Source organism: Moschus berezovskii, chromosome 3 (genome assembly GCF_049115385.1).
Source record: "Moschus berezovskii isolate FMDL1 chromosome 3, NW_MosBer_1.0, whole genome shotgun sequence".
NCBI lineage: Eukaryota > Metazoa > Chordata > Mammalia > Artiodactyla > Moschidae > Moschus > Moschus berezovskii.
In genome coordinates, this window is record NC_142462.1 from 114754011 (window position 1) to 114780766 (window position 26756).

Below are 26756 nucleotides of genomic sequence, written 5' to 3' on the forward strand. Positions count from 1 at the left end.
CGCAGGAGCCTGGTAGGCTGCAGTCCATGGGGTCGCCATGAGTCAGACACAACTGAGTGACTTCACTTTCACTTTATTAGATAATGGTCCATTTTTTTTTAACTTTTTATTTTGTATTGGAGTATAGCTGATTAAAAATGTGATAGTTTAAGGTAAACAACAGAGGGACTCAGCCCTATATATATATACATATATCTGTTCTCCCCCAAAATGTGGAAAATTCTTTAAAGAGATGGGAATACCAGCCCACTGACCTGGCCTCCTGAGAAATCTTTATGCAGGTCAAGAAGCAGCAGTTGGAACTGGACATAGAACAACAGACTGGTTCCAAATCAGGAAGAGAGTACGTCAAGAGTATATATCGTCACCCTGCTTATTTAACTTATATGCAGAATACCTCATGTGAAATACCGGGCTAGATGAAGCACAGGCTGGAGTCAGGAATGCTGGGAGAAATATCAGTAACGTCACATACACAGATGACTCCACACTTATGGCAGAAAGTGAAGAAGATTTAAAGAGCCTTGATGAAAGTGAAAGAGGAGAGTGAAAAAGTTGGCTTAAAACTCAACATTCAGAAAACTAAGATCATGGCATCTGGTCCCATCACTTCATGGCAAATAGATGGGGAAAAAATGGAAACAGTGACAGACTTTTTTTTTTTTTTTGGGCTCCACAATCACTGCAGATGGTGAGTGCAGCCATGAAATTGAAAGATGCTTACTCCTTGGAAGAAAAACTATGACCAACCTAGACAGCATATTAAAAAGCAGAGACATTACTTTGCCAACAAAGGTCTGTCCAGTCAAAGCTATGGTTGTGAGAGTTGTACTATAAAGAAAGCTGAGTGCTGAAGAATCAGTGCTTTTGAACGTCAATTCAAAAGTGGTGTTGAAGAAGACTCTTGAGAGTCCCTTGGACTGCAAGGAGATCCAACCAGTCCATCCTAAAGGAAATCAGTCCTGAATATTCATTGGAAGGACTGATGCTGAAACTCCCAATATTTTGGCCACCTGATGTGAAGAGCTGACTCATTGGAGAAGACCCTGATTCTGGGAAAGATTGAAGGCAGGAGGAGAAGGGGATGACAGAGGATGAGATGGTTTGATGGCTTCACCAACTCAATGGACGTGAGTTTGAGCAAGCTCCGGCAGTTGGTGATGGATAGGGAAGCCTGGCGTGCTGCAGTCCTTGGGGTCACAAAGAGTCGTACACGACTGAGTGACTGAACTGAATCTCCCGCAAACCTGTCTCCCATTCAGGCTGGCACATAACATTGAGCAGAGTTCCCTGTGCTGTTACAGTAGGTCTTTGTTGGTTATCCATTTTAATTATAACAACGAGTACATGTTGATCCCAAATTCCCTAACTATCCCTTCCCCTATTCCTCCCCGTTGGCAACCTTAAGTTTCTTCTCTGAGTCTGTGAATCTGTTTCTGTTTTATAAGTAAATTCGTTGGTGTCATTCTTTTTAGATTCATGAAGTTTTATTGTTGTTTATGGTGGGGCTGTCAATATGAAATCTTGGAAGAACATTGGCTTCCTCGGGGTAGATGCCAGAAGTAAATTCTTTTGGAATGAAAGAATGTATGTGTTCACTAACTCAATAAAAGGACACTTATTGAAAACTTTTCTTTGTTCCTTTTTAGGTGTTTGGCAATCAACTTATTCCTCCAAACGCGCAAGTGAAGAAGGCAACTGTGTTTCTCAACCCTGCAGCTTGCAAAGGGTAGTTCAGTCTGTGATTTGTTACAAGTTCAGTTTTTCTGGGGGCAAAGAGTCACAGTGTCAGGCAACTGGAAGCATTAGGTTCATTGCTCTTGTGGCCATAAGATTCAATTGTACTGTAGAAATCACGGTTTAAGGGGATACAACTGTAAAGCTAACTGATGCCGAGCCAACTTGTCTAATTGAATTTTAATAATTATTGCAGAATTAGCACACTCAGATCAGTCTTACCTGCTTGGTCCTAGCCCCCTTGGGAATAGCTTCTGCTGCGGAGAAGGCAATGGCAAGCCACTCCAGTACTATTGCCTAGAAAATCCCATGGATGGAGGAGCCTGGTAGGCTGTAGTCCATGGGGTTGCTAAGGGTCGGACACGACTGAGAGACTTCACTTTCACTTTTTACTTTCACACATTGGAGAAGGAAATGGCAACCCACTCCAGTGTTCTTGCCTGGAGAATCCCAGGGACGGGGGAGCCTGGTGGGCTTCCGTCTATGGGGTCACACAGAGTTGGACACGACTGAAGTGACTTAGCAGCAGCAGCAGCAGCAGCGGTGATATGAGATGTTCAGAGATGGCCAAGAATATCGTGGCCTTGTGAGGTCAGAAACGTTCTTCCTCAAAGCAGTGAATGTAGAGTTAGGTCTTGTCGGGAAGTCAGTCGGGAGGACACCCAGTCTTCCCAACTAAGGAAATGACGCATGGAGGTGGGGGAATGTGGTTAGAGATAGGAATGCTGACTTAGGTCCCTTGCTTATGTCACTGTTCTGCCAGTCCTGGAGGGGTCATGTGAGGAAATTGTGAGAATTAACATGTGAGGACTAGTTGGGACCTTGGGTGATAGTCATGTGTTCATTTATAGTAACAAATGTACGATACTGGTGCAGGACATTGAAAGGGAGGGAGACTGTGTGTGTTTTGGCGGGGGGGATCAGGGAGGGGATTATGTGAGAACTCTGTATTGTCCACTCTTTTTTACTGTGAACTTGGGCTTCCCTGGTGGCTCAGAGGGAAAAGCGTCTGCCTACAGTGTGGGAGACCTGGGCTCGATCCCCGGGTTGGGAAGATCCTCTAGAGAAGGAAATGGCAACCCATTCCAGTACTCTTGCCTGGAAAATGCCATGGACATAGGAGCCTGACAGGCTACAGTCTTAATTTTTTAAAAGTACCATAAGCAAAATAAAAAGCATTTTCTTTTATACTATTAGTTGGGAACAACTGTCATTCAGTTGGAAAGGACTTTCGATAGTTTTTAGAAGAAATCGTTTAACATTTAAAATGATGATTGTTTTTATTTATTTATGGCTGCGCTGCATCTCTGCTGCTGTGCACGGAGGCTTTCTCTAGTCGCAGTGAGCAGGGCCGGCTCGTTGTTGCAGGGCTTGGGCTTATCATTGTACTGGCTTCTCCTGTAGCAGAGCACAGGCTCAAGGGTGTATGGGCTTCAGTAGTCGCGACACTTAGGCTCAGTAGCTGTGGTGCATGGGCTTCGCTGCTCAGCGGCGTGTGGAATCTTCCCGGACCAGGGATCGAACCCGTATCCCCTGCGTCGGCAGGCGGATTCCCATCCACGCTACCACCAGGGAAGTCCTAAAATTATTTTCTTTATAATAGTAAGAATTGGTGGAGGAGGGGGGGAGGGTGATACCTTTTATTCTTTCTGAGGACCAGAATAATTCTTTTTGCCCTGATTGAGGATCAGAAAATTAATCAATATGTATTAGATTGGATTCGGTAAGGTCAAAGTTGAATGGCGTTAAGATAACAAGAACAACAAGAAAAAGCATGGTTGGGAGCGGCTCTCAAGTGGTAAGTTTGACGTTGTCTGGAAAGAAAAGCAAGAGTTCTGAAATACGTTTCTCTTGTCTTTTCTAGGGAGGTAGTGAGTGTGGCTTCACAGATATGAGGACTAGCCCTGCCTTATGTCTTTTGAATTCAGCAATTTGAGATACTTACTACAGACTGCCTAAATCAACTCCGTTGCTCTACCCTAATTGAATCATATTTGCCCACCTTTGTTGGAGCCACTTCCTACCCCCCTAAACATACTTATCATAAGCCCTTATGATCATTCTTGTTTAATATTTATTTATATATATTTATCTGCTTGGCTTCATAGGGTCTTAGTTGTGGCATGTGGGATCTTAGTTCCCCAACCAGGGATTGAACCTGCGTCCCCAGCATTACTTCAGTATTCTGGGCTGGAGAATTCCATGGGCTGTGTTGTCCATGGGGTCACAAAGAGTTGGACACAACTGAGCGACTTTCACTTTCACTTTCCCTGGCATTGCAGGGTGGATTCTTACCCACTGAACCACCAGAGGCTTCCCTCATTCTTGTTTAAAACCAGCACTAAACAATACCAACAAAGGTTCTAACAGAACACAATCAAAATACCCAAGATAGCTAAATAGTCACTGGTGGCTTTTGGGAGAAGCCAGCACGGAACTGGATGTGAGTTTAAGAGTCTGGAGGATCAGGTCTGTATCCTCTATTCTGCTCTGTGATGCTGCAGGTTTTGCTTTTTAGTTTCTTAACTCCTCAATTTATACTCATCTGTAAAATGGTAAAATAGTGGCACATACCTTATAAAAATTACCATGTAATCCTTCAGGATTAAATGAGATAACACCTCTAAAGCCTTTTGCATTCTTCCATTTCATAGTTAGCATTCGATTAAAGAAATATAAGCTGCTGTTCTTGTTGTTACAGACCTGTAGTGTTAGTCACTCTGTCATGTCCAACTCTTTGCAACCCCATGGACTGAAGCCCACCAGGATCCTCTGTCCATGGGATTTTTCAGGTGTGGATACTGGACTGGGTTGCCTTTCCTTCTACAGGGATCTTCCCGACCCAGGGATTGAACTCGAGTCCCCTGTATCTTCTACATTGGCAGACGGGTTCTTTAACCACTGAGCCATCAGGGAATCCCTTACTGACCTGTAGGCTGAGTTCAAAAGGTTCTTTACTTGGCTTTCCACCCTTGGACCTCTCCTTCTGTCCAAATTAATGTAACTGTTCCAGGTCCTATCTCTCTAGAGACCTACCCCAATTCTGATGATCTATATGGCAACTGTTTAAGCTATAATCAGTCATTTTTAATTTTTACATCTAAGAGATATTTGCATTTTTAAACAACAAAGACACTTTTTTAAAAGCAGTTTTAGGTTCTGTTTACACTTTTACATGGAAATGTATTTGCAGTTTTAAAGGTGAAGTTCTTGTTGAGAAGTACGATACCTTTGTCTGTACATGAGGGTAAGGAAAATTTTTCTGACGTCATGGTCCACTTTGACAAGGTGAATCCCTGCATGCTTCTAGGAAGCAGTCACTCTGAGATTGCTTTCGCTACTTAATTGTACTATTTTTGTCATCTTGGCTTTGCCCTGACACATAATTTATAATTTATCATGTAGCTACTTCATTGTGTAGTTCTGGTTTAAAACTACATTAGAGTAGTGTTTAGCATTAATACATAATACATTAAGGAGTAATTATTTTTTGTGTGTGCATGAACCTGGAAATTGCTGTAGTATAGAAAGTTTTTATTTGACTCTGGTGCTATCTCAACCTTAATTATATAATAAATAATACATTTCTTACTGGTAACATTTGTTTTTCAATCTTTTATATGGAACACTGGAAGAAAAAAAATGTCTTCACTTTCATCTTAGAGATTTTCTGTACCTGTGGCATCACATAAATATGTGAATAAAGGCCCAAATGTTCAGATATTTTTCTTTTTTTTAAATTACAGTTGATTTACAGTATTATGTTAGGTTCAGGTGTACAGCAGAATGATTCAGTTCAGTTCAGTCGCTCAGTCGTGTCCGACTCTTTGCACGGCAGACCTCCCTGTCCATCACCAACTCCCGGAGTTCACTCAAACTCATGTCCATCGAGTCGGTGATGCCATCCAGCCATCTCATTCTCTGCCGTCCCCGTCTCCTCCCGCCCTCAATCCCTCCGAGCATCAGACTCTTCCAGTGAGTCATGAGGTGACCAAAGTATTGCAGTTTTAGCTTTAGCATCAGTCCTTCCAATGAACACCCAGGATTGATCTCCTTTAGAATGGACTGGTTGGATCTCCCTGCAGTACAAGGGACTCTCAAGAGTCTTCTCCAGCACCACAGTTCAAAAGCATCAATTCTTCGGCGATCAGCTTTCTTCACAGTCCAACTCTCACATCCATACATGACCACGGGAAAAACCATAGCCTTGACTAGACGGACCTTTGTTGGCAAAGTAATGTCTCTGCTTTTTAATATGCTATCTAGGCTGGTCATAACTTTCCTTCCAAGGAGTAAGCATCTTTTAATTTCATGGCTGCAATCAGCATCCCCAGTGATTTTGAAGCCCCCAAAAATAAAGTCTGACACTGTTTCCACTGTTTCCCCATCTGTTTCCCATGAAATGATGGGACCAGATGCCATGATCTCCGTTTTCTGAATGTTGAGCTTTAAGCCAACCTTTTCACTCTCCTCTTTCACTTTCATCAAGAGGCCTTTGAGTTCCTCTTCACTTTCTGCCATAAGGGTAGTGTCATCTGCATATCTGAGGTTATTGATATTTCTCCTGGCAATCTTGATTCCAGCTTGTGCTTCTTCCAGCCCAGCGTTCCTCATGATGTACTCTGCATATAAGTTAAATAAGCAGGGTGACGATATACAACCTTGACGGACTCCTTTTCCTATTTGGAACCAGTCTGTTGTTCCATATTCAGTTCTAACTGTTGCTTCCTGACGTGCATACAGGTTTCTCAAGAGGCAGGTCAGGTTGGTCTGGTATTCCCATCTCTTTCAGAATGTTCCACAGTTTATTGTATTCCACACAGTCAAAGGCTTTGGCATCGTCAATGAAGCAGAAATAGATGTTTTTCTGGAACTCTCTTGCTTTCTCCATGATCCAGCGGATGTTGGCAATTTGATCTCTGGTGCCTCTGCCTTTTCTAAAACCTGCTTGAACATCTGGAAGTTCACGGTTCACATATTGCTGAAGCCTGGCTTGGAGAATTTTGAGCATGACTTTACTAGCATGTGAGATGAGGGCAATTGTGTGGTAGTTTGAGCATTCTTTGGCATTCCCTTTCTTTGGGATTGGAATGAAGACTGACCTTTTCCAGTTCAGTTACATATACGTAAATATTTTTTCAGATCCTTTTCCATTATTGATGATTATAATACATTGAATATAGTTCCTTGCGCTATACAGTACATCTTTGTTGGGACTTCCCTGGCTGTCCAGTAATTAAGATGCCATACTTCCAATGCAGGAGGCTCGGCCACAATCCCTGGTCAGGGAACTAAGATCCCACATGCTGCTTGGCAAAAAAAAAAAAGAAACAATAAAGTGGTAAATCTTCTTTGTTTTTCTAATTTATATATAATAGTGTGTATCTGTTAATCCCATACTCCTAATTTATCCCTCCCCACTTTGGTAGCCATAAGTTTGTTTTCTTTGTTTGTGAGTTTATTTCTGTTTTTAAAGTAATTGTTTTTTTAGATGCCACATGTAAGTAATATTATATAACATTTGTCTCATTCTTTCTGACTTATTTCACTTAGCGTGATGATCTCCAGGTCCATGCATGTTGTTGCAAATGACAATATTTCATTCTTTTTTATGGCTGACTAATATTCCACTGCTGATGGACAGAGAGGCCTGGCGTGCTGTGATTCATGGGGTTGCAAAGAGTTGGACACGACTGAGCGACTGAACTGAAGTGAACTGAATATTCCACTGTGTGTGTGTGTGTGTGCGTGCATGCATATGCGTGTGTATACACACCACATCTTTATCCAGTCATCTGTCGATGGACACTTTGGTTGCTTCCATGTTTTAGCTATTATAAATTGTGCTTCTTTGAACATTGGGGTGCATATATGTATCCTTTTAAATTAGAGTTTTCATCTTTTTCGAATATATGTCATGCCCAGGTGTGGGATTGCTGTATCATATGGTAGCTCTGTTTTCAATTTTTTAAGGAACCTCCATACTGTTCTCCATGGTGGCTGAACCAATTTACATTCCCAACAGTGTAAGAGGGTTCCCTTCTCTCCACACACTCTCCAGAATTTGTTTGTAGATTTTTTTGATGATGCCGTTTGACTGTGTGTGAGGTGATACCTCATTGTACTTTTGCAAATCTTATTTCTTAAGCTAACTCAGAGGAGCCCACAGGCTCCTCATTAACTATAAATGATTAATACAGCCACTTGAGACTTCTCCAGAGTTCTGCCTCCCAGAGATAGATCTGATCCACTTCCACCTGACCCTTTTCTTATCAGCCTGTTAATGAAAGCAGTCCTGCAAGGAGGAGTGTTTACAGTATCACCAGCCTAGCCTTTTATTGTTGGCATAAGCCCCAGAAATGGTGATCTGGGAAGGAGGAGTTTCCATTTCGCCTTTCCCATTCATTCTAATAAGCATTCAGAGCTGTAGAAGTGGGAGGATAGGTTTGTTTGGTTTGCTTATTACCTGCCTAGTTGGGCCGTTGGTTCAAGCTATTCTTTTGACTCTTGTGAAAATTTGCTCAAGCTTCTCAATTTCTGTTTTCATTCATAAGCAGAAATGTTTTATGTTTTGTATTCCATATGGTAGTTAACTTCTTTTTAAAGAATGTTGAATTTGGTCTGTGCATAACTTTACATGTTCCTCATTCACTACTTTTGCATCTCTTTCTAGTATAAAATATTCTTAAGACATTCAAAGCATGCCTCACTGATAAGAAAAATAATCTTTTTGATAGAGGACTGGGTAAGTGTGAATGTAAAAGTTAGATGTTTGGTGTTGATTGTTTTGAAAGTGCTAGTTTTTGTTTCTGTTTTGCGATACGATAATTGAAAATATTTGGGTAAAAGACAAGTCAGCTGGTTGGTATGTTTAACATTTATTCATCCTGGAGGCTCTGTGATTGGGAACTTTCTGCAGCTTCTTATCCCTTGATTTCTAGGCTCTTGTTTTTGAATCTTGAGCTGAATCGGACAAGGGTCACTACTAGAATGACGTGTATGGTGCTTTTAAAACACACACATGACGTCTCCCAAGAGCGCTTCATCTCCGTTGTTATCAGATACCACAATTGTCTCATTTCCTTTTCCTCGCGATATACTGTCTGCATTTGGAATGGATTATTCATTCATTCATAAGTGCGTTAATGTACCAGGTGGTTACTAAATAACCTTCCAAGTATACCAGTCGTAATGCTAAAGGCCACAGGACTCAAGGACGAATAAGGTTTGGTGTGTGTTTCTGCAAGGCTCCCAGTCTAGTCCTGAAGCCTGTCTTGGGAGCCACTATTCGTCATAGAAGGTGAAAGTCCCTGCAAGAGGTGTGGACCGTGTGCTGGGGCTTCCCTGAGAAGCACGTAACTGGGAGCTTTAGACAGTGAAAGTGAGGGTTGCTTCGTCGTGTCCGGCTCTCTGCGACCCCATGGACCATACAGTCCAGGGGCTTCTCCAGCCAGAACACTGGAGTGGGAGCCTGTCCCTTCTCCAGGGGATCTTCCCCACCCAGGGATCGAACCCAGGTCTCCCGCTCTGCAGGTGGATTCTTTACCAGCTGAGCCACCAGGAAGGCCCCTTGGAGTTTTAGACAAACTGTCAATCATCCCATAGTAAGATTAGGTAATTTAGAACTTCTCCCTTTCCCAGCAGAAATTCTGCCTCCATGGAAAAGAATTTTGTTCTTTCTCCAGGGATTTCACTACAGGCTTAAAACTCAAGAAGTGGAGATACCCCTAGTATTTGAAATTGTTAAAAATGATGTCTCTTTCCTTCAAAGGTTGTGTTCATTGAGTCAGAATTAAGCAATATTCACTTTGGTTCAATCTGTTCTCTCGGGCCACATGAAAAATGTTACATACATTCTGAAGCCCCTCGAGGGCTTCTTACATTATATCTGAATTACACGTGTGTTTGTCTGCCTTGTCCTGTTGTTTGTCCAGCTCCTACATGTGTCTGGCACATGGTAGAAGGTCGGTAATGCTTGTTGAATGAATCAGACGCTGTTGCTAGACTGGAGCCACATCTAGTGTACACTTTTCCTCTGGAGGAGCTAGAATGTGAACCATAAGCATCCCGTATGGATAGGGGCAAGCTCCTGGAGGCCCTGCAGTGAGAGAGTCCATATTTCTACCCAGAGAAACCCATTCATTACTTACCGTTGGTCTTCCTATGTTGAACAAATGGAGGAAACCTGTCTTCTCTAGGCTGTTCCTTGTCCTATTCTAGAGAAGATAGTTAGGCTTTTTATTTTCCCTCCTGAGCACTCCCGTTAAAATATTTGTATTTTTTCCTTTGTTTACAGCAAAGCCAGGACTCTGTTTGAAAAAAATGCTGCCCCGATTTTACACTTATCTGGCATGGATGTTACTATCGTTAAGGTGAGAATTGCTTTAGAGTGTTGATTTTATCCAAGCCACCCCTCCTTATAACATATCCTGTTCTTTTGACTTCTTAGCAGAAATTGTTTATCACGTAAGGAGGTAAGAACAGAGAAATCAACGTTGTGTTCTTCTGATAATTAATACAATTATGTTGTTTTCCCCAACCACTCTCAGCTTTTCATTTTCAGAATAGGATTAAATGGAGCCATGAACTTGGTTCCTTTCCTCTGAAAGATAGGACTTGGAACTCTTGTCTCTTAGAAGATGAAAAGTTGTTATAGCTGTAAGAATTCTTCTGACTCTTTTAAAAAAAAATCAAACTTCAAGTTTGAGTAATTAATTTCTTGGCAGACAGGTAAACATTTTCTTTCTGGTAAGGAATTATCTCTGGTGATGAATTTTAAGTGGTAAAGCTTCAGAATTTTCAAGATTTGGATATGAAGAAAGGGGTCAAAAATAAACAAGAGGGAATTGTGTACTTCAGAAGACGCCTCAAGGCTCCACTTTGCTGACTTTAAGTGCTTTGGGTATGGTGTGTATAGAGGTGTGTATATTTGGTAAAAAATCATTGTGTTACCTGTTTTTAAGTCTGTGGTTTACTCATTTTTAATACTAGACACTTGCATTAAATCTTAGAGGTTGAATGGTCATTTAGTCCAATTGACCATGCAGTGCTGAACCCCACCTTGTCTGAGACATGGTCTTCCAGTTGTCTGCCTCCAGGGATGGGAGAGAGGGGAAGAACACTGATGTTTATTTTAGAACCTGTAGAAGGAAATGGCAACCCACTCTGGTATTCTTGCCTGGAGAATCCCATGGACAGTGGAGCCTGGTAGGCTACAGTCCGTGGGGTCACAAAGAGTCAGGCACCACTGAGCGACTTCAAGTGTATACTGCAGACTCTGTCTGTGAGGGCTGAGTGGTCACTTAAGACTGACACTATTTATCCCTGGAATAGTTGAACTCAAAAGTTGAACCACCTGGGCGTGCTTAGAGCTTTCTTTGAAGGGAAATTTTTTTTGTATGTGTGTATTAAATTTCTTTGGTGCCTGTAGAAGTACATCAAGATGTTCTGTTAATATTAGTAAGGTTAAAATTTTTAAAGGAATTTGTGTGTTTCATTTAAGTTTTCAAATTAATAGGCATCGAGTTGTTCATAAAATCTTCTTTTAAATTTCTGTACCGTCTGAAGTAAATCATTGGCATGCTTAATACTGTTTTACTGTTTATCCATACCATCTTTTTTTTGCCTCCCAGTCATGTGGGAGCTGTGTCAATTTAATCCTTGCCAGGAACCATTTTTTGGCCTGTTGATCCCTTTATTTACGTTTGTTGCATTAATTTTGTCTGTCTTTGTTTCCTTCATTCTGCTTTCTTTGGATTTTTTTTTTTTCTGCTTCTGCTGTTCTGACATTTTAACTTGAATATTTATTTAATTAATTTTCACCCTTCTTTCCTAGCGTTTGCTGCTTCCTAGCTACATCCTAGAATTTTTGATATATTTTCATTATCATTGATTTCTAAATATTTTATAATTTTCATCATGATTTTTGTTTGACCTGTGAATTATTTAGGCATATTTTAAAATTTTCAGATCTAAAACTTTTCCGCATCTTTTTGTTAACGATTTCTGATTTAATTGTGCTATAGTCAAAGAATGTAGTGTATATAATCCCAGTATTTTAAAATTTATTGAAATTTGCTTTATGGCCTAGCATGTGGTTTGTTTTCATAAATGTTTTATGTATGCCTGAAAAGAACAGGTATCAGTTATTGGGTACCATGTTCTATATATGCCCAGTAAGTCAAGTCTGTTAATTGTGTAGCTCAAAACTTATAATGTCCTTACTGTTTTCTTCTGTTTTAATTATAGATTATTCAGAAAGAGGTGTTAGAAATATCCCACTGGATAGATTTGTCTACTTCTCAATGTAGTTTTATCCACTTTTGCTCTTTTATATTTTTAAGACTATGTCAGTAGATACAGTCACAGTTCAAAGTTATTTCATTTTTCTTGCATTTTGAACCCGTCATAATGCATAACCCTTTAGCATTAATGCTGCCTTTTACTGTGGTCTATTTTATTTAGTGTTATTAGTAACCATACTAGCTTACTTTGGTTAGTGTTTGCCTGGTGTAATTTTTACTTATCTTTTTAAGAAAGTCCAACTTACCAATTTTTTCTTTTAGGTTTGCGTTTGGTGATTTATTTAAAGACTCATGACCAAACCCAGGATCATCTAGATCCTCTATTGTGTTATTTTCTAGAGATTTTATAGTTTTTAATTTGTGTTTAGATCTGTGATCCATTTTGAGTTCATTTTTATGAAAGGTATAAAATTTGAGTTTTCTGCATCCTTAGGCCACTCTTTCTCCTTTTTCTTCGGTGCATTTAGAATTTTCCTCTTAAGGTTAGAGCCTCAAATATATCATCCCTATTATTGTAATCTTTTAAATTATGGTCTGTTAACTATGTCAGTGTCTTTTGAAATTTTGGTTTTCATTCATGTACTCATTCCTATTTTTTATTTTTTTCTTGCAAATATTTGAGTACCCCAGGTGGCTCAGTGGTAAAGAAGCCACGTGCCAATTCATCAGATGTGGGTTTGATCCCTGGGTCGGGAAGATCCCCTGGAAAAGAGAATGCAACCCATTCCAGTATTCTTGCCTGGGAAATCCCATGGACAGAAGAACCTGGTGGGCTACAGTCCACGGGGTCACAAAGAGTCAGACACTACTTAGCAACTAAACAACAACAGCACCTCCTATAAAGTAAGCTCTGTTCTAGGTATTGAGGATATAGTCTGAACAAAACATTTTCCCTGTCTGTCCTCAGAGAAATTCTAAAGTGTGAAAAGAAGGGATGCACATGATAAACATATATAAATAAACTTACAATTTGTCAGATGGTGGTGAGTGCCAAGAGGAAAAATCAAGAGGGATAAGAAAAATAATGGGGGTGTTAGTTTAGTTCAGGAAGCCAAGGAAGGCTGGTCTTACAAGATGCCCTTTGAAAGAGACCTGGAGGAAATGAGTCATGCAGGTGGGCGAGGGAGAGGGTCCAGGGCCAGCATACTGCACGTTCAGCGGCTCTGCAGAGTATTTGTGGGTGTTTGAGGAAGAGTAAGAAGGCCGGTGTAGTTGGAGGAGCATGAGCAAGGAGAGACAGGCAGAGAGGATGGGGTTGGAGAAGCCAGGAAGGGCAAGATTGTCAGGTTTGTATCACTTGCATATTCAGTGAATGACCTTTCCTCTCCCTGTTGATCACACTTATGCAGGAAAAGGCTGAATGGAGAGCCCGAAAGAAATGTCATCAGCAATCTACCTACAATTTGCTGTTCCTCCCCTGGGGGCATGTTACTTTGAGCATAGACATTCACTTGGTAATCAGTTCACCCAGTTGTATTCTCGTGTATTGTTCCCACTTATCTCTACCTTGTTCCTAAGGATATTATCAAACATTTTGCCAGGTGCCTTGCTGAGGACCAGATAGAATGTCTGTTTGGATTCCCGTATCTTCTTATCTAGTAATCTGTCAAAGATGAGAATAGTCTGAGACGCCTTGTTCTTGGAGAACCCTTGTAGATTACCAGTGGTCACCTGTTTTGGGATGTTTACAAAGCCTCCTTTTAAATTAGGATCAACATATATTCTTTTTTTTTAATGGAATATTTGGATTGATTGAGCTCAACCACTAGAGGGCAACAATTTAATCAACCAAACACAAAAACTCTAAGGGACAGGGTTCAGAGAGCTTCAGGGCTGGTGAGCCTGTAGAGATCTGAGAAGTGGTGTGCCAGAGAGGGCATGGGACACCCCTCCCCACACAGTTAGCCCCGTGTACCTCTTCATTTGTTCATCTAAATCCTTTCTAATAAGCTGTTAAGTGTGAACAAAGATGTATTTCTAATATATAACTGCAAAGCCAGTCATTTGATTTTTCAGGATAGAAGTAGAACCATTCATCATGAGATGAGATGATGTTAGTGTAGGGACTTCATTTTTTTTCCTTGTTGGCTGTGGCTGGGTGCTTTAGCCCATCTGAAACCTCAGTCTCTTAATTTTTTGCCTGTTTGTTTGTCTGGTAAAATGTCCACGGGAGATAGCGTTTCCTTATTATTAATTGCATTACCTTTAAATTTGTTAAAATCCAGTATTTGGTTTTAGTAGCTCTGTCGTGTCCAACTCTTTGCAACCCCATGGACTGTAGCCCACCAGGCTCCTCTGTCCATGGAATTTTCCAGGCAGGAATACTGGAGCAGATTGCCATTCCTTCTTTAGGAGATCTTCCTGACCCAGAGATTGAATCTGCGTCTGTTGCATTGGCAGGCGGGTTCTTTACCAGCTGAGCCTCTGGGGAAGCTGTTATTTAGCACAGTACCAGTTAAGAACAGGTACCTTACTGTTTGTGTTTCATACTGCCTTCCAACGGTATTACGAGAAATCTCTTACCCTTTCTTCCAGTACACATGATCTCATTGATAAGGAAATTAAGATCTTGTGGGTTTAAAGCCACTCAGCTAAAAAATAGAGTTGGGGTTTAATCTGGGTCTCTTGGGCTCTCAAATCTGTGCTGTTTTCATTACATCTCTTTCTCCTTATTTGCATATACATTTGACCTCTTGGTTTCAGATGAAAGTCATTGGATAAATGAAGTAATAGAATCTGCACTGGACTGGAAATGAGTCCCCTGACTGGCTAACTGTAACTGAGATACATCAGTTTAAGTCTGAGTTTTATTTTTAAAGCAAGGAGCTGAATAGATGGTTTCTGAGGTCCCTTCTAGCTCTAAACATATAAAATTATAAAAAACCATATCTAGTTGCTTTAGCAGCTGTTTAGTTTTTCATATGCATCAATTATGAATTTAAGAAAAGATTCAGTGTAAAACTGTAAAGAAGCTTCTACATCTTTAGACCTTTGGGCTTGTGGCTCTAGTGTGATAAATTTACCAAAGTCTTCCTTTGTATTGCAGACAGATTATGAGGGCCAAGCCAAGAAACTCCTGGAACTGATGGAAAACACGGATGTGATCATTGTCGCTGGAGGCGACGGGACGTTGCAAGAGGTATGGCCGCTTTCTGAAGCCATTTTGAAAATGAGGAAAATAGAAGTGAGATCTTAGAGCGGGGGCATAAAGTGATTATCATTTAAGGAAATGATTTCTTGGTAATCCATTCTTTCTAGGATTGTTTCTCTGTGAAGCAAGCATAGCGTTACATTTTTCCTTATGGACTTTTATTTCATTGCTTTGTATAAATTCTGAACCCAGCACATAGAAAGGTTTTTGTTCTATCACATTGAAGGTAGATAAAGTGGAATAAAACAGGGTACAAAATGGTGCTGGGTGTGAAATACTTTTTACATTTTGACGACTCTTCCGCAGTAGCCCTGTTTGTTGTGGAGTCGTATTTTCAGTTATGGGGAGGTTTCTTGTAAAACTTAAATAATGATTCCATTTTTAAAAGAAGGCATCTGTCCATTCTCACATCATTTCCATCCTAGGTAACGTTATCTCCTAACGGTGCCTTTAGAGGCAGAGGTTTCCATGTTCCAATGTGTGTCCTGCCTTTGTTCTGCAATCCCTTTTCCATGTTGCTTGCCTGGGACAGTAAGTGTATTGCCCTGGGCATGCTCTTCTCTTCCAGGGCAATAGACTGGAACCTTCATTATGTACGGGAAGCCCCTGAAGAGCCCAGTGCAGGGCCCCCTCCCGCTCAGTCACCCCGTCCCGTGTAAACGTTACATCCGGACCTCATTTATCATTGCCTTTTGCCGCTACCTGGTGGTTCCCTCGGTGTTTATGGATCCAGAGCTACCAGCAGGCAGGCCATTGTCCCGTGTTTAATTTAGCAACCACATGAGCCTTAGTAAGCTTCTTTTTAAAAGGCTGTGCTAATGATCTTTTAATTGTTTTTATGGCTTTTTAATGAAGTGTGAAGAAAACAGATAGCATGCCAACAAAGAATGAAGCGGGCCACATCAGAGCCCCATTTAATCCCAAAATTCAGGGAGGCAGGAGAGGAGGGAGAAGAGTGGCGTCAGCCTTGGCTTTACAGAATGTTTTTAAGAAAGATACCAAATTGTGTATCTGGTGTAATCTAGTCATAAAACTATGCCCTGATTTAAAAAAAAAAAGAATTGGAGAGAAATGTAACAGAATGTAAACAACTCACTAATGATGTCTGGTGGGTTAATGAGGAAGTGTTCTTTCTTCAGGTATTTTTTTACAGTTTCTGTAAGACTTGCGCCTTATAGTTTAAAAGTGAAAAGTAAATTATGTAAAAATTCAAATGAAAAGCGTCTTTTTGTAGAGGGAACACAATTCCCCTTGTCTTTGTATTCATCAGTAAGAGACATTTATTGAGAGCAGGCTTCTGAGTGATCCATCTTCTTGAACTTAAAACATAATTTTGCTAATATAATGTGGAGGTTTTATAATTATTTTATCTTAGTCTTTATAGTCCTATTGATCCCAGGTGAAGAATAAAACCTAATTTAGCTCTGATCTTATTGGAGAATGGTTTGTGTTTTAAGAACCAATACATCTTTTGACATAGTTTGTAGGAAGAAAACAGGAACAAGTTTGTGGTCCATGAAAGTGGAATCCAATTATTTTATGATAAAGGAACTACAAGGTGTTTATAATAATTTTTATAACATTTTTAGGTTATTACTGGAGTTCTTCGAAGAGCAGATGAGGTGAGCTGTAAGAATGATTGCATTTTGACTTTTACGTTCCTCCTCCTTCTTTATTCCTCCCTTCCCCACTCCTTCCCTCCCTCCCTCCCTGTTTTATGTTTTCAGGTGGGAACAAGTTTTGCTTCCTTGGATTTTAGAAAGTAAAATCTGCCGGTCATAGAACACTTTTATTAGCCCATGGCGGACTTTTCTGCTTTGGGAATCTAGAATATCCAATGATTTTTTTTTTGTTTAACCAAGAGTTGTTTAAACTATAAAATTTCCCTATAAAATCTTTTTCTCAAAGGATTCTTTCATTAATAAACCATGGTATATTGGTATGTTGGAAGCCACACAACAGTTAAAATGAATGAACTAGACTTACAAACATCTACGTGGTAAATCTAAAAAATATTCAGTAAAAAAGTCAGATTGCCAAAGCATGTTAGGCATTTCTACAAAGTTCTAAAATTCAGAGAACAAAGATACTGTTGATGGAAGCATCAACTTTGTAGTCAAAGGATAATAACGTGGATGGAAAGGAATTGTACCAAGTCTATGATAATGGATGGTTGGTTTCCTTTGGGGAAGGGAAAGAGGAAGAGGGTGAGAAGGGACTTGAACTGCATCCGCGTCAATTTCTCTCTTAAAACTCTGAAGCAGATATAGTTACATGGATGTTGTGAGATTATTTTATCCACTTTTCTACAATAATTTAAAGTATTTTAAATAAGAAATACGACAACAAGAAAAAAGAAAGTAACCACAAGGAAGAAGATCCTTCACAGTCCCTTGGTAATAATAGATTGAGCTCAAAATAATCTTTAGAACCTCAGCAGCAGCATTTAATTAAGTCCTCTGCCGTGCCATTCTGCTGCTGCTTGACCTTGCATATTCTCTTAGCCTTGTTTATACTTGCAATAGTTTACAAGGCAGTTTCACCTGTCCTCAGTCACTATACCAACGTTAGACATTTTTAATTGAATTTTATCTGCAACTTTGTCAAACAGTGTGGCAACGTAAAAAAGTCTGTCACAGTCATGCAGTTGTGTAATATCCAAGACACTCATTTTTTTAACCAAATTTCTTTCAACCCATTGCTGTTAGTGAGTATTCAAGTATTTCTTCCAAATTTGAAGTTTTGTTTTCATGAACTGCCTTGTTCTAGAAACTGCTTCCTCAGGATCACCTGATGGCTGGTCTAGGGGCGTGGGAGGGAAGACAGGGAGGCAGGGCCAGGGTCACTTACTTTGTTTTATGGACACGTCTGTGCCTCTTTGTTCAGTCTCATTCTCTGACCATAACAATAAAACTTCCCTCTCATTTTCCTCCCCCCAGGCTGCCTTCAGTAAGATTCCCATCGGATTCATCCCACTGGGCCAGACCAGTAGTTTGAGTCAGACGCTCTTTGCCGAGAGTGGAAACAAAGTCCAGTAGGTTGTCAGTGTGGGATGGTAGCATTTGTGGGTGAGAGAGCCTGGGAATGGCAGATCCGCACGTGTGATAGTTTTCTTTTTGAGTTTCGCTAGCCTGAAACTTCAGATCATTAAAAGGAGGAGATCAGAGTTCAAACATTCGGTTGATTGGGAAGTTTCTCTGTTGGGTGGTGGGACCCTGGTGATCTAATATTAAGTCCCCAGGTGAGGTATGATGATGAATACTGATGTCCTTTTGTTTCTTACGAAGATAGCTTTGCTGATCCAAGCATACTGTTTGTGTGCTTTTGTGTTGTAAGATCTCTGGTGAAGACACATTTGCAGTGCTCATTTGTTTGCGTTAAGTATGCATGATGACAAATAGCAAATTCCCCGTGGAGACCGAGCCAGCAGCCTTGGCTCCATTACCTTGATAATATAAGTAGCTAAAACAACCAAATATAGTTACCTCCTTTAGGGAATGCCTAAGGTAGAAGGCAGTACAGAGAAAGTAGACAGAAAGCAGTGCAGCCCTGACATCTAAATTAAATTGCTGTAAGTCTACCGTTGTCTTCAGGAGTCAGGCAAATTGTTACCATTGCACTTTTCTTTTGAAAGCATTATGTAAACAAAAATTGAGTCTTTCAGGAAGATGGGAATCTTGAATTTAAGTTGTGACTTTGATTAGAAATGGAATCTTGGACACATCATTATCAGGTTCTCATTGTCGGTTGCCTGATCTTTATTTTTTAAACTTTTTATTTTGTATTAGAATACAGTCGATTAACAACGTTGTTAATAATTTCAGGTGAACAGTAGAGGGACTCAGCCATACATATACATGTATCCCTTCTCCTCCAAACTACCCCCTGTCCAAGCTGCCACATAACATTGCTCAGAGTTCCCTGTGCTATACAGTAGGTCCTTGTTGGTTATCCATTTTAAATGCCTGATCTTTAAGGCTTTGTGACACATTGGAGAGGTCAATAAATAGTGTTTGTTGAATGAATGAATTGAAATATTCTCAAGGCTTTTCTGTTTATAACCTTCCAGAATCAGTGACAGTAACAATATGCAAGTGATTTTCTGTTTTGGAATATTTTTTTGTTTCTGCTTTGGGATTTTTCTCTTAAAGTGTAATGGACATACAACATTGTATTAGTTTCAGATGTAGAACCCAATGATTCAGTATGTGTATACCACCCTAGTAAGTATAGCTGACATCTACCACCAGACAGTAGTTACGGAATTTTTTCCCTTGCAATGAGAGCTTTTCAGATATGCTCTCTTGAAAACTTTCAAACATACAGCACAGTATTAGCGTTAGTTGCCATGCTATAACTTCCGTCCCCATGACTTAGGTTTTGTAACTTTTGACTCCCTTCACCTATTTTGCCCACCTCCCACACCCCCCCTCTGACAAACACCAATCTGTTTTATGTCATTTATGAACTTTTTTTTTTAAGATGCCACCCACATATAAGTGAGATCATATAGGATTTGTCTTTCTCGGTCTGACTTAACTTCGCTTAGCATAACACCCTCCAGGTTCATCCATGTTGTTGCAAATGGCATAATCTCATTCTTTTTATTGTTGAATACTGTGTGTGTGCATGAACATATGCGTGTATCGCATGTTCTTTATCCATTAACCTGTCAGTGGACACTTAGCTTGTTTCCATGTCTCAGCTATTGTAAATAATGCTGCAACAAGCATGGCGCATGCATCTTGCGAGTTACTGTTTTGTTTTCTTTGGATAAATAGCTAGAAGTGGCACTGCTGAATTGTATGGTAGTTCTATTTTTAATTCTTTGAGGAATCTCCATACTGCTTTCCACAGTGGCTGGACCAATTTAACATTCCCACCAACAGTGAACAAGGGTTCCCTTTTCTCCACGTCCTCTATAACACTTGTTATTTCTTATCTTTTTGGTAATAGCCGTTCTCACAGGTATGAGGGGATATCTGTGTGTTTCCATTTGCTTTTCGCTGAAGTTTCATGATTCCGGGCCATCTTTTCATGTACCTGTGGCCATCTGTATGTCTTCTTTGGAAAAATGTCTGCTCCGATCATCTCATTTTTCAAGTGAATTTTTTTCCCTCTGTTGAGTTGTGTGAGATGTTTATATGTCTTGGATATTAACCACTTAGCAAATATATGACTTGCAAATATTTCCTCCCATTCATCACGTTGCCTTTTCATTTTGTTGCTGGTTTCCTTTGCTCTCCAGAAGGTTTTTAGTATGATGTAGTCCCACTTTTTTATTTTTGCTTTTGTCACTTTTGGTATCAGATTCAGAAATCATCACCAAGTCTTACGTCAAGAAGCCTACCCTCTGTTTTCTTTTAGGAGTTTTATGGTTTCAGGTCTTATTGCATTCAGGTCTTTAATCCATTTTATCTTTGTGTGTGGTGTAAGCTAGTGGTGCAGTTTGATTCTTTTGCATGTGGCTGTCCAGTTCTGCTTGGGGATTTTGAATAGACTGGTTTTATGGATTTATTATTGCTGTTTAATTTTAGGAGTCATCTTATATCTTTTAACAATTCAGTTCTTTGTTTTAGATAAAAAGCCTTGGCCCATATATCACAGATTAGGCATAAATGTTGACATATACTAATATCAGGTCTTTATAAAAAGGTCCCTCATGCCTCAAGTCTTCGTCTAATGGGGAGTATCCAGCCCTTTACCAGTCTTCCTGCAGCCGAATGTGGCATTTCATTTTGCTGTATATTTTTCCCCAGTTTACAATTTCCGAGGGACAATAAATATGACAACCAGTGAGTTAAACGTTTTTGCCTGTCAGAGACAAATCCTGTCTGCTTCGGGTCTTGATCACTTGTGATAGCTGGTCTTTCCGCCTGTCAGTGTAGATTATTAGAACTGCTTGCCAGCATTACCGAATATGTCAGCAATGCAGAGGCAGAGGGCATTCCTGGGAGAATCCCTCACCTATCCAAAGCCAGGGTCTATGCCGGGCGCCCGCCCTCAAGGCCTTCATAGCCTTCTGTGTCTTGAGGGCTGATTTTCCCTGCAGTTAAACTAATGTTGTTGCTGCTTCTATTTATAATTTGAAGATTTTTAAAACTTAATTTATAAGCATGCCCCAGGGCTCTTAGGTAATTAAGTTGGTCTGCCCTGGGTTCAGAATTTTGTAGACCCTCTTAACATGGCAGGTGCCTGAGGCTATTTAAAAGAACAAGGCTTTGCTTTTTGCATTGCTGTCAAGATTTGTTGTACCATAATTACTACAGAAGAAAAAGGAATTTTGAATTCGGAATGTTGCAGATAAATAATCCTAAAAAATAGCTGTTCCATGTTACAGGGCTGCTTTATGTAGAACTTTCAATTATTGCCAGAGGATGACAAATTTAAGGTTGCATGTTAAGCATCTTCTGCCAGCAATTTTGAAAAAAGTTAATATGGAAAGGCATTTTTCAGTCGGAACATTTTTTAAAGGTCAGCCTCTCAAAAGCACTTCTTAAACCTCTTAACATGCTGGGTACCGCTCAGAGCAAGCACAGAACTTTAGGATTCTTTCTGATAACTTCCTTTGAAATTAGTATATTCATTTCGAATTAATCTGAACTGGTGATCATGCATCTTGCTTTCTCCTAAATTGAATCTCATTTTCTAGAGTTCTACCTGCTTCCCACATAACATCTGTCTTAGAGGGGAAAATGGAATAAAGGGAAATTTGAGAAAGTAAATGAGGTTGTTTCTTAAGTTTCAGCTTGCTTACTAGGGAACCCAGAATGTCATCCAAGCATTAACATGTATATTTTGAGGATTTATTATATTTTTCTAAAATAACTTCCACGAATCCTGTCCTGTATTTATTTGTTTTCTTCTTTTTGAATGTAATCCCCACACCAGAGGTCCTTAGTTGCTTTTTTTTTTTTTTATTTTTTAAAATAATTGTATTTATCTTCATCTATGGCTGTGCTGGGTTGCTCTCGCTATGTGGACTTTTCTCCAACTGCGGCAAGTGAGGGCTGCTCTCTCGTTGTGGTGTGTGGGCTTCTCACTGTGGTGACTTCTCTTGTGCAGCGCGGGCTCTAGGGCACACGGGCTTTAGTACTGGCGGCATATGAGCTCAGTAGTTGTGGCTCCCCGGCTCTAGAGCACCGGCTTGGTAGTTGGGGCACATGGGCTTAGTTGCTCTGCAGCATTTGGAATCTTCCTGGATCAGGGGATCAAATTCATGTCTCCTGCACTGGCAGGTGGATTCATCACCACTGAGCCAATCGGGGAGGCCCAGTCCTGTCCTTTAGTTATCCTTCAGGTTATTACAGTAGAAAGGTATATGGTTTTTGAAGTGCTTGACTTTGTTACAATGAATGAAAGATGTTATGTTATTTATTTATAAGAGTTGGACACAATGTAGACCCTTAATAAGTGTGAAGTAAATAAATGATTAGTGCTTCCTATAAACTTCTTTGCTGAAGCCTTCTCTTTGAGTCTGTATCAGAGCCTTCCACTCTATTTGTATCAGCAATTCTTTTATACTCCTTCATTCTACTTTCCTGGGGGTATTTTGAAGGGATATGTCTTTTTCCTGATTCATCTGTTAGTACTCTAGGCAGGAATGGTTTTGTGCGGGGGGTGAGTGTGTGTATATGTGGGTGTGTGTGTCTTGGGGGGACTGCAGCTTATTTTTCACAATGTGATAATTTCCTTCTTATTACCTTTCAGACGTATTACAGATGCTGCACTTGCCATTGTGAAAGGAGAGACGGTTCCACTTGATGTCTTACAGATCAAGGTAAGGAGGTCTTTTCATAAGAGTTTGGAAAAATTACAAGCTAATACATATTGAAAAAAATAAAATGCAATAGTCCAAATAATGTTAGAATGAAACCAATTCCTTTTCTTACCCTTTCCTATCTGAAGTATAACTCCACAGAGAAAATAATTTTACCTGGTTATTTTAGTGGTTACCACTAATTAGTATACCTATGATGCTACTTTTTAAAATTGTAGTTTAAAAACCCCCACAAAACTTGAAATTTGCATCATAACCATTTTTCCGTGAAATTCAGTGTAGGAGGCGTCCCAGGAGGCACAGTTGGAAAGAACCTGCCTGCCAGTCCAGAAGACACGGGTTCAATCCCTGTGTTGGCAAGATCCCCTGGAGAAGGAAATGGCAACTCACTCCAGTATTCTTGCCTGAAAAATTTCATGGACAGGGAAGCCTGGTGGGCTATGGTCCACGGGGTCACAAAGAGTCAGACACGGTAAAGCGACTGAGCACACACATACACACAGTTCAGTTTAAGTATATGACGCCATGTATTGGTTTATCAGTTTTAGACCTTATCTCTTGGCCTCTCTTACGTAGAAGTCCTCTATATCACCTCTCAATATAGTTGTATCATGTTTTTAGTTCCTCTGTTGATTATGTTTGACCCACGAGTAATTTTTTTATCTTATATGGTTGTTTTGAGTACTGAAAGAGCTAATAAAAGCACTTGGGACAGCACCTGGCTTCATCTTTTGCGTGTGTATAGTGGCTGTCTCTTAATCTCTTGCTCTGCCATGGGCAGAACCCTTCTCGTGACCTGTCTGTCCTCTGGAGGGCTTTCTGTTGGGAATTCGGCTAATTTTGTTTTCTTATATTCTCAGCTCTCTGAAGAGCTTAAGAAAAATTATGATTCTGTAGATTATCAGGCTTTTTCTCAGCTTTAGGGTGGGAACAATGTTCTCTGTTGCTTCCTATATCTTCTTCTGGGTGGCCTAACATTTTCTTAGTGATTTGTAGGTGAACTCGTGAATTATTCTAGAAATACATTTGCCGGCTCTGCCCACTGAAGGGGCTTAAGACAGTGACACCAAACAGCAGTGAGCATACCTGGCACCCAGATTTTGGTCTCTTGAGTACATTCCCTAATAAAACTTACCAGCAGTCTGTGCAGAGGTGTCTTTCAGTGGCAGGGCAAGAACAAGGCAAAGAACTACTCAAAAACTAGTGGGGACAACACTGAAATGACTTTGGAGCCAGCCTGATGGTATCCTTTATTCTTGTTGAGTCACTCAGTTGTGTCCGACTCTGCAACCCCACGGACTGCAGCATGCTCGGCTTCCCGGTCCTTCGCTGTCTCCCAGAGCTTGCTCGAGCTCTTGTCCATTGAGTTGGTGATGCCATCCAATCATTTTGTCCACTGTCGTCCCCTTCTCCTCTTGCCTTCTATCTTTCTCAGCATCAGGGTCTTTTCCAATGAGTTGGCTCATCGTATCAGGTGGCCAGAGTATTGGAACTTCAACATCAGTCCTTCCGATGAATATTTAGGAATGATTTCCTTTAGGACTGACTGGTTTGATCTCCTTGCAATTCAAGGGTCTTGAGAGTTCAAGACTCTCAAGAGTCTTCTCCAACACCACAGTTCAAAAACATCAATTCTTCGGTTCTCAGCCTTCATTATGGTCCAAATCTTGCATCCATACATAACTACTGGAAAAATCACAGCTTTGACTGTATGGACCTTTGTCAGCAAATATCTCTGCTTTTTTATATGCTGTTGAGGTTTGTCAAAGTTTTCTTCCAAGGAGCAAGTGTATTTTAATTTCATGGCTGCAGACACCATCTGCAGTGATTTTTGAGCCCAAGAAAATAAAGTCTGTCACTGTTTCCATTGTTTCCCCATCTATTTGCCATGAAGTGATGGGAATGGATGCCATGATCTTTGTCTTTTGAATGTTGAGATTTAAGCCAGCTTTTTCACACTTTTTCACTTTCATCAAGAGCCTCTTTAGTTCCTCTTTGCTTTCTGCCATAAGGGTGGTGTCATCTGCATATCTGAGGTTTTGATATTTCTCCCAGCAATCTTGATTCCAGCTTGTGTTTCATCCAGCCCGGCGTTGCTCTGCATCTAAGTTAAATAAGCAGGGTGACAGTATACAGCACTGACTCACTCCTTCCTCAATTCAGAACCAGTCTGTTGTTCCATGTTTAGTTCTAATCGTTGCTTCTTGACCTGCATGCAGGTTTCTCAGGTAAGATGGTCTGGTATTCCCATCTCTTTAAGAATTTTCCACAATTTGTTGTGATTCACACAGTCAGAGGCTTTAGCGTAGTCAATGAAACAGAAATAGATGTTTTTCTGGAATTCTCTTTGCTTTTTCTGTGATTCAGTGGATGTTGGCGATTTGATCTCTGGTTCATCTGCCTTCTAAATCCAGCTTGAACCTCTCGAAGTTCTTGGTTCATGTACTGTTGAAGCCTAGCTTGGAGAATTTTTAGCATTACTTTGCTAGTGTCTGAGATGAGTGCAGTTGTGTGGTTATTTGGACATTCTTTGGCATTGCCTTTCTTTTGGATTGGAATGAAAACTGACCTTTTCGTGTGGCCACTGCTGTGGCCAAATTTGGAAAACAGCAGTGGCTTTGCTGGCATATTGAGTGCAGTGCTTTAACAGCATCATCTTTGAGGATTTGAAATAGCTCAGCTGGAATTCCATCACCTCCACTAGTTTTGTTCGTAGTGATGCTTCCTAAGGCCCACTTGACTTCATACTCCAGGATGTCCAGCTCTAGGTGAGTGGGAATGATCACACCTTTGTGATTATCTGGGTCGTGAAGATCTTTTTTGTACAGTTCTTCTGTGTATTCTTGCCACCTCTTCTTAATATCTTCTGCTTCTGTTAGATCCATACCATTTCTGTCCTTTATTGAGCCCATCTTTGCATGAAATATTCCCTTGGTATCTCTTAATGTTATTTAAGAGATCTCTAGTCTTTCCCATTCTATTGATTTCCTCTATTTCTTTGCCTTGATCACTGAGGAAGGCTTTCTTATCACTCCTTGGCTGTTCTTTGGAACTCTGCATTCAGATGGGTGTGTCTTTCCTTCTTTCCTTTGCCTTCGTTTATCTTCTTTTATCAGCTATTTGATGGTATCCTACTAGCCACTTTTGGGGCAATTTGAACATCAAAAACAGTAATGCTAGTGGATTACAATACGTTATAATAAAAATGATCAATCCCAAATCTACAGTCATATTACAGAAGAATCACCAAATTGTGTAAGCTATGACAGAGTTGGAGAATTAGCATTTGACAGTCCCTTCATGGGAAATAGATGGGGAAACAGTGGAAACAGTGTCAGACTTTATTTTTTTGGGCTCCAAAATCACTGTGGATGCTGATTGCAGCCATGAAATTAAAAGACGCTTACTCCTTGGAAGGAAAGTTATGACCAGCCTAGATAGCATATGACAAAGCAGAGACATTACTTTGCCAACCAAGGTCCGTCTAGTCAAGGCTATGGTTTTCCAGTGGTCATGTATGGATGTGAGAGTTGGACTGTGAAGAAAGCTGATCGCTGAAGAATTGATGCTTTTGAAATGTGGTGTTGGCGAAGACTCTTGAGAGTCCCTTGGACTGCAAGGAAATCCAACCAGTCCATTCTAAAGGAGATTAGTCCTGGGTGTTCATTGGAAGGACTGATGCTAAAGCTGAAACTGTAATACTTTGGCCACCTCATGCGACAAGTTGACTCACTGGAAAAGAGTCTGATGCTAGGAGGGATTGGGGGTAGGAGGAGACGGGGAC

General features: G+C 40.4%; 1 protein-coding gene across 1 annotated transcript in view; it reads left to right on the forward strand.

Annotated features, from left to right (window-relative positions):
- Positions 1–26756, forward strand: part of AGK (acylglycerol kinase) — a 95716-nt gene that overhangs the window by 35774 nt on the left and 33186 nt on the right. Inside the window, exons 4-9 of the mRNA XM_055421392.2 lie at positions 1650–1729; positions 10034–10109; positions 15088–15180; positions 16782–16814; positions 18132–18226; positions 22903–22972. Of these exons, the coding sequence (XP_055277367.2) occupies positions 1650–1729; positions 10034–10109; positions 15088–15180; positions 16782–16814; positions 18132–18226; positions 22903–22972 (447 nt within the window). The remainder of the gene's footprint in view (positions 1–1649; positions 1730–10033; positions 10110–15087; positions 15181–16781; positions 16815–18131; positions 18227–22902; positions 22973–26756) is intronic.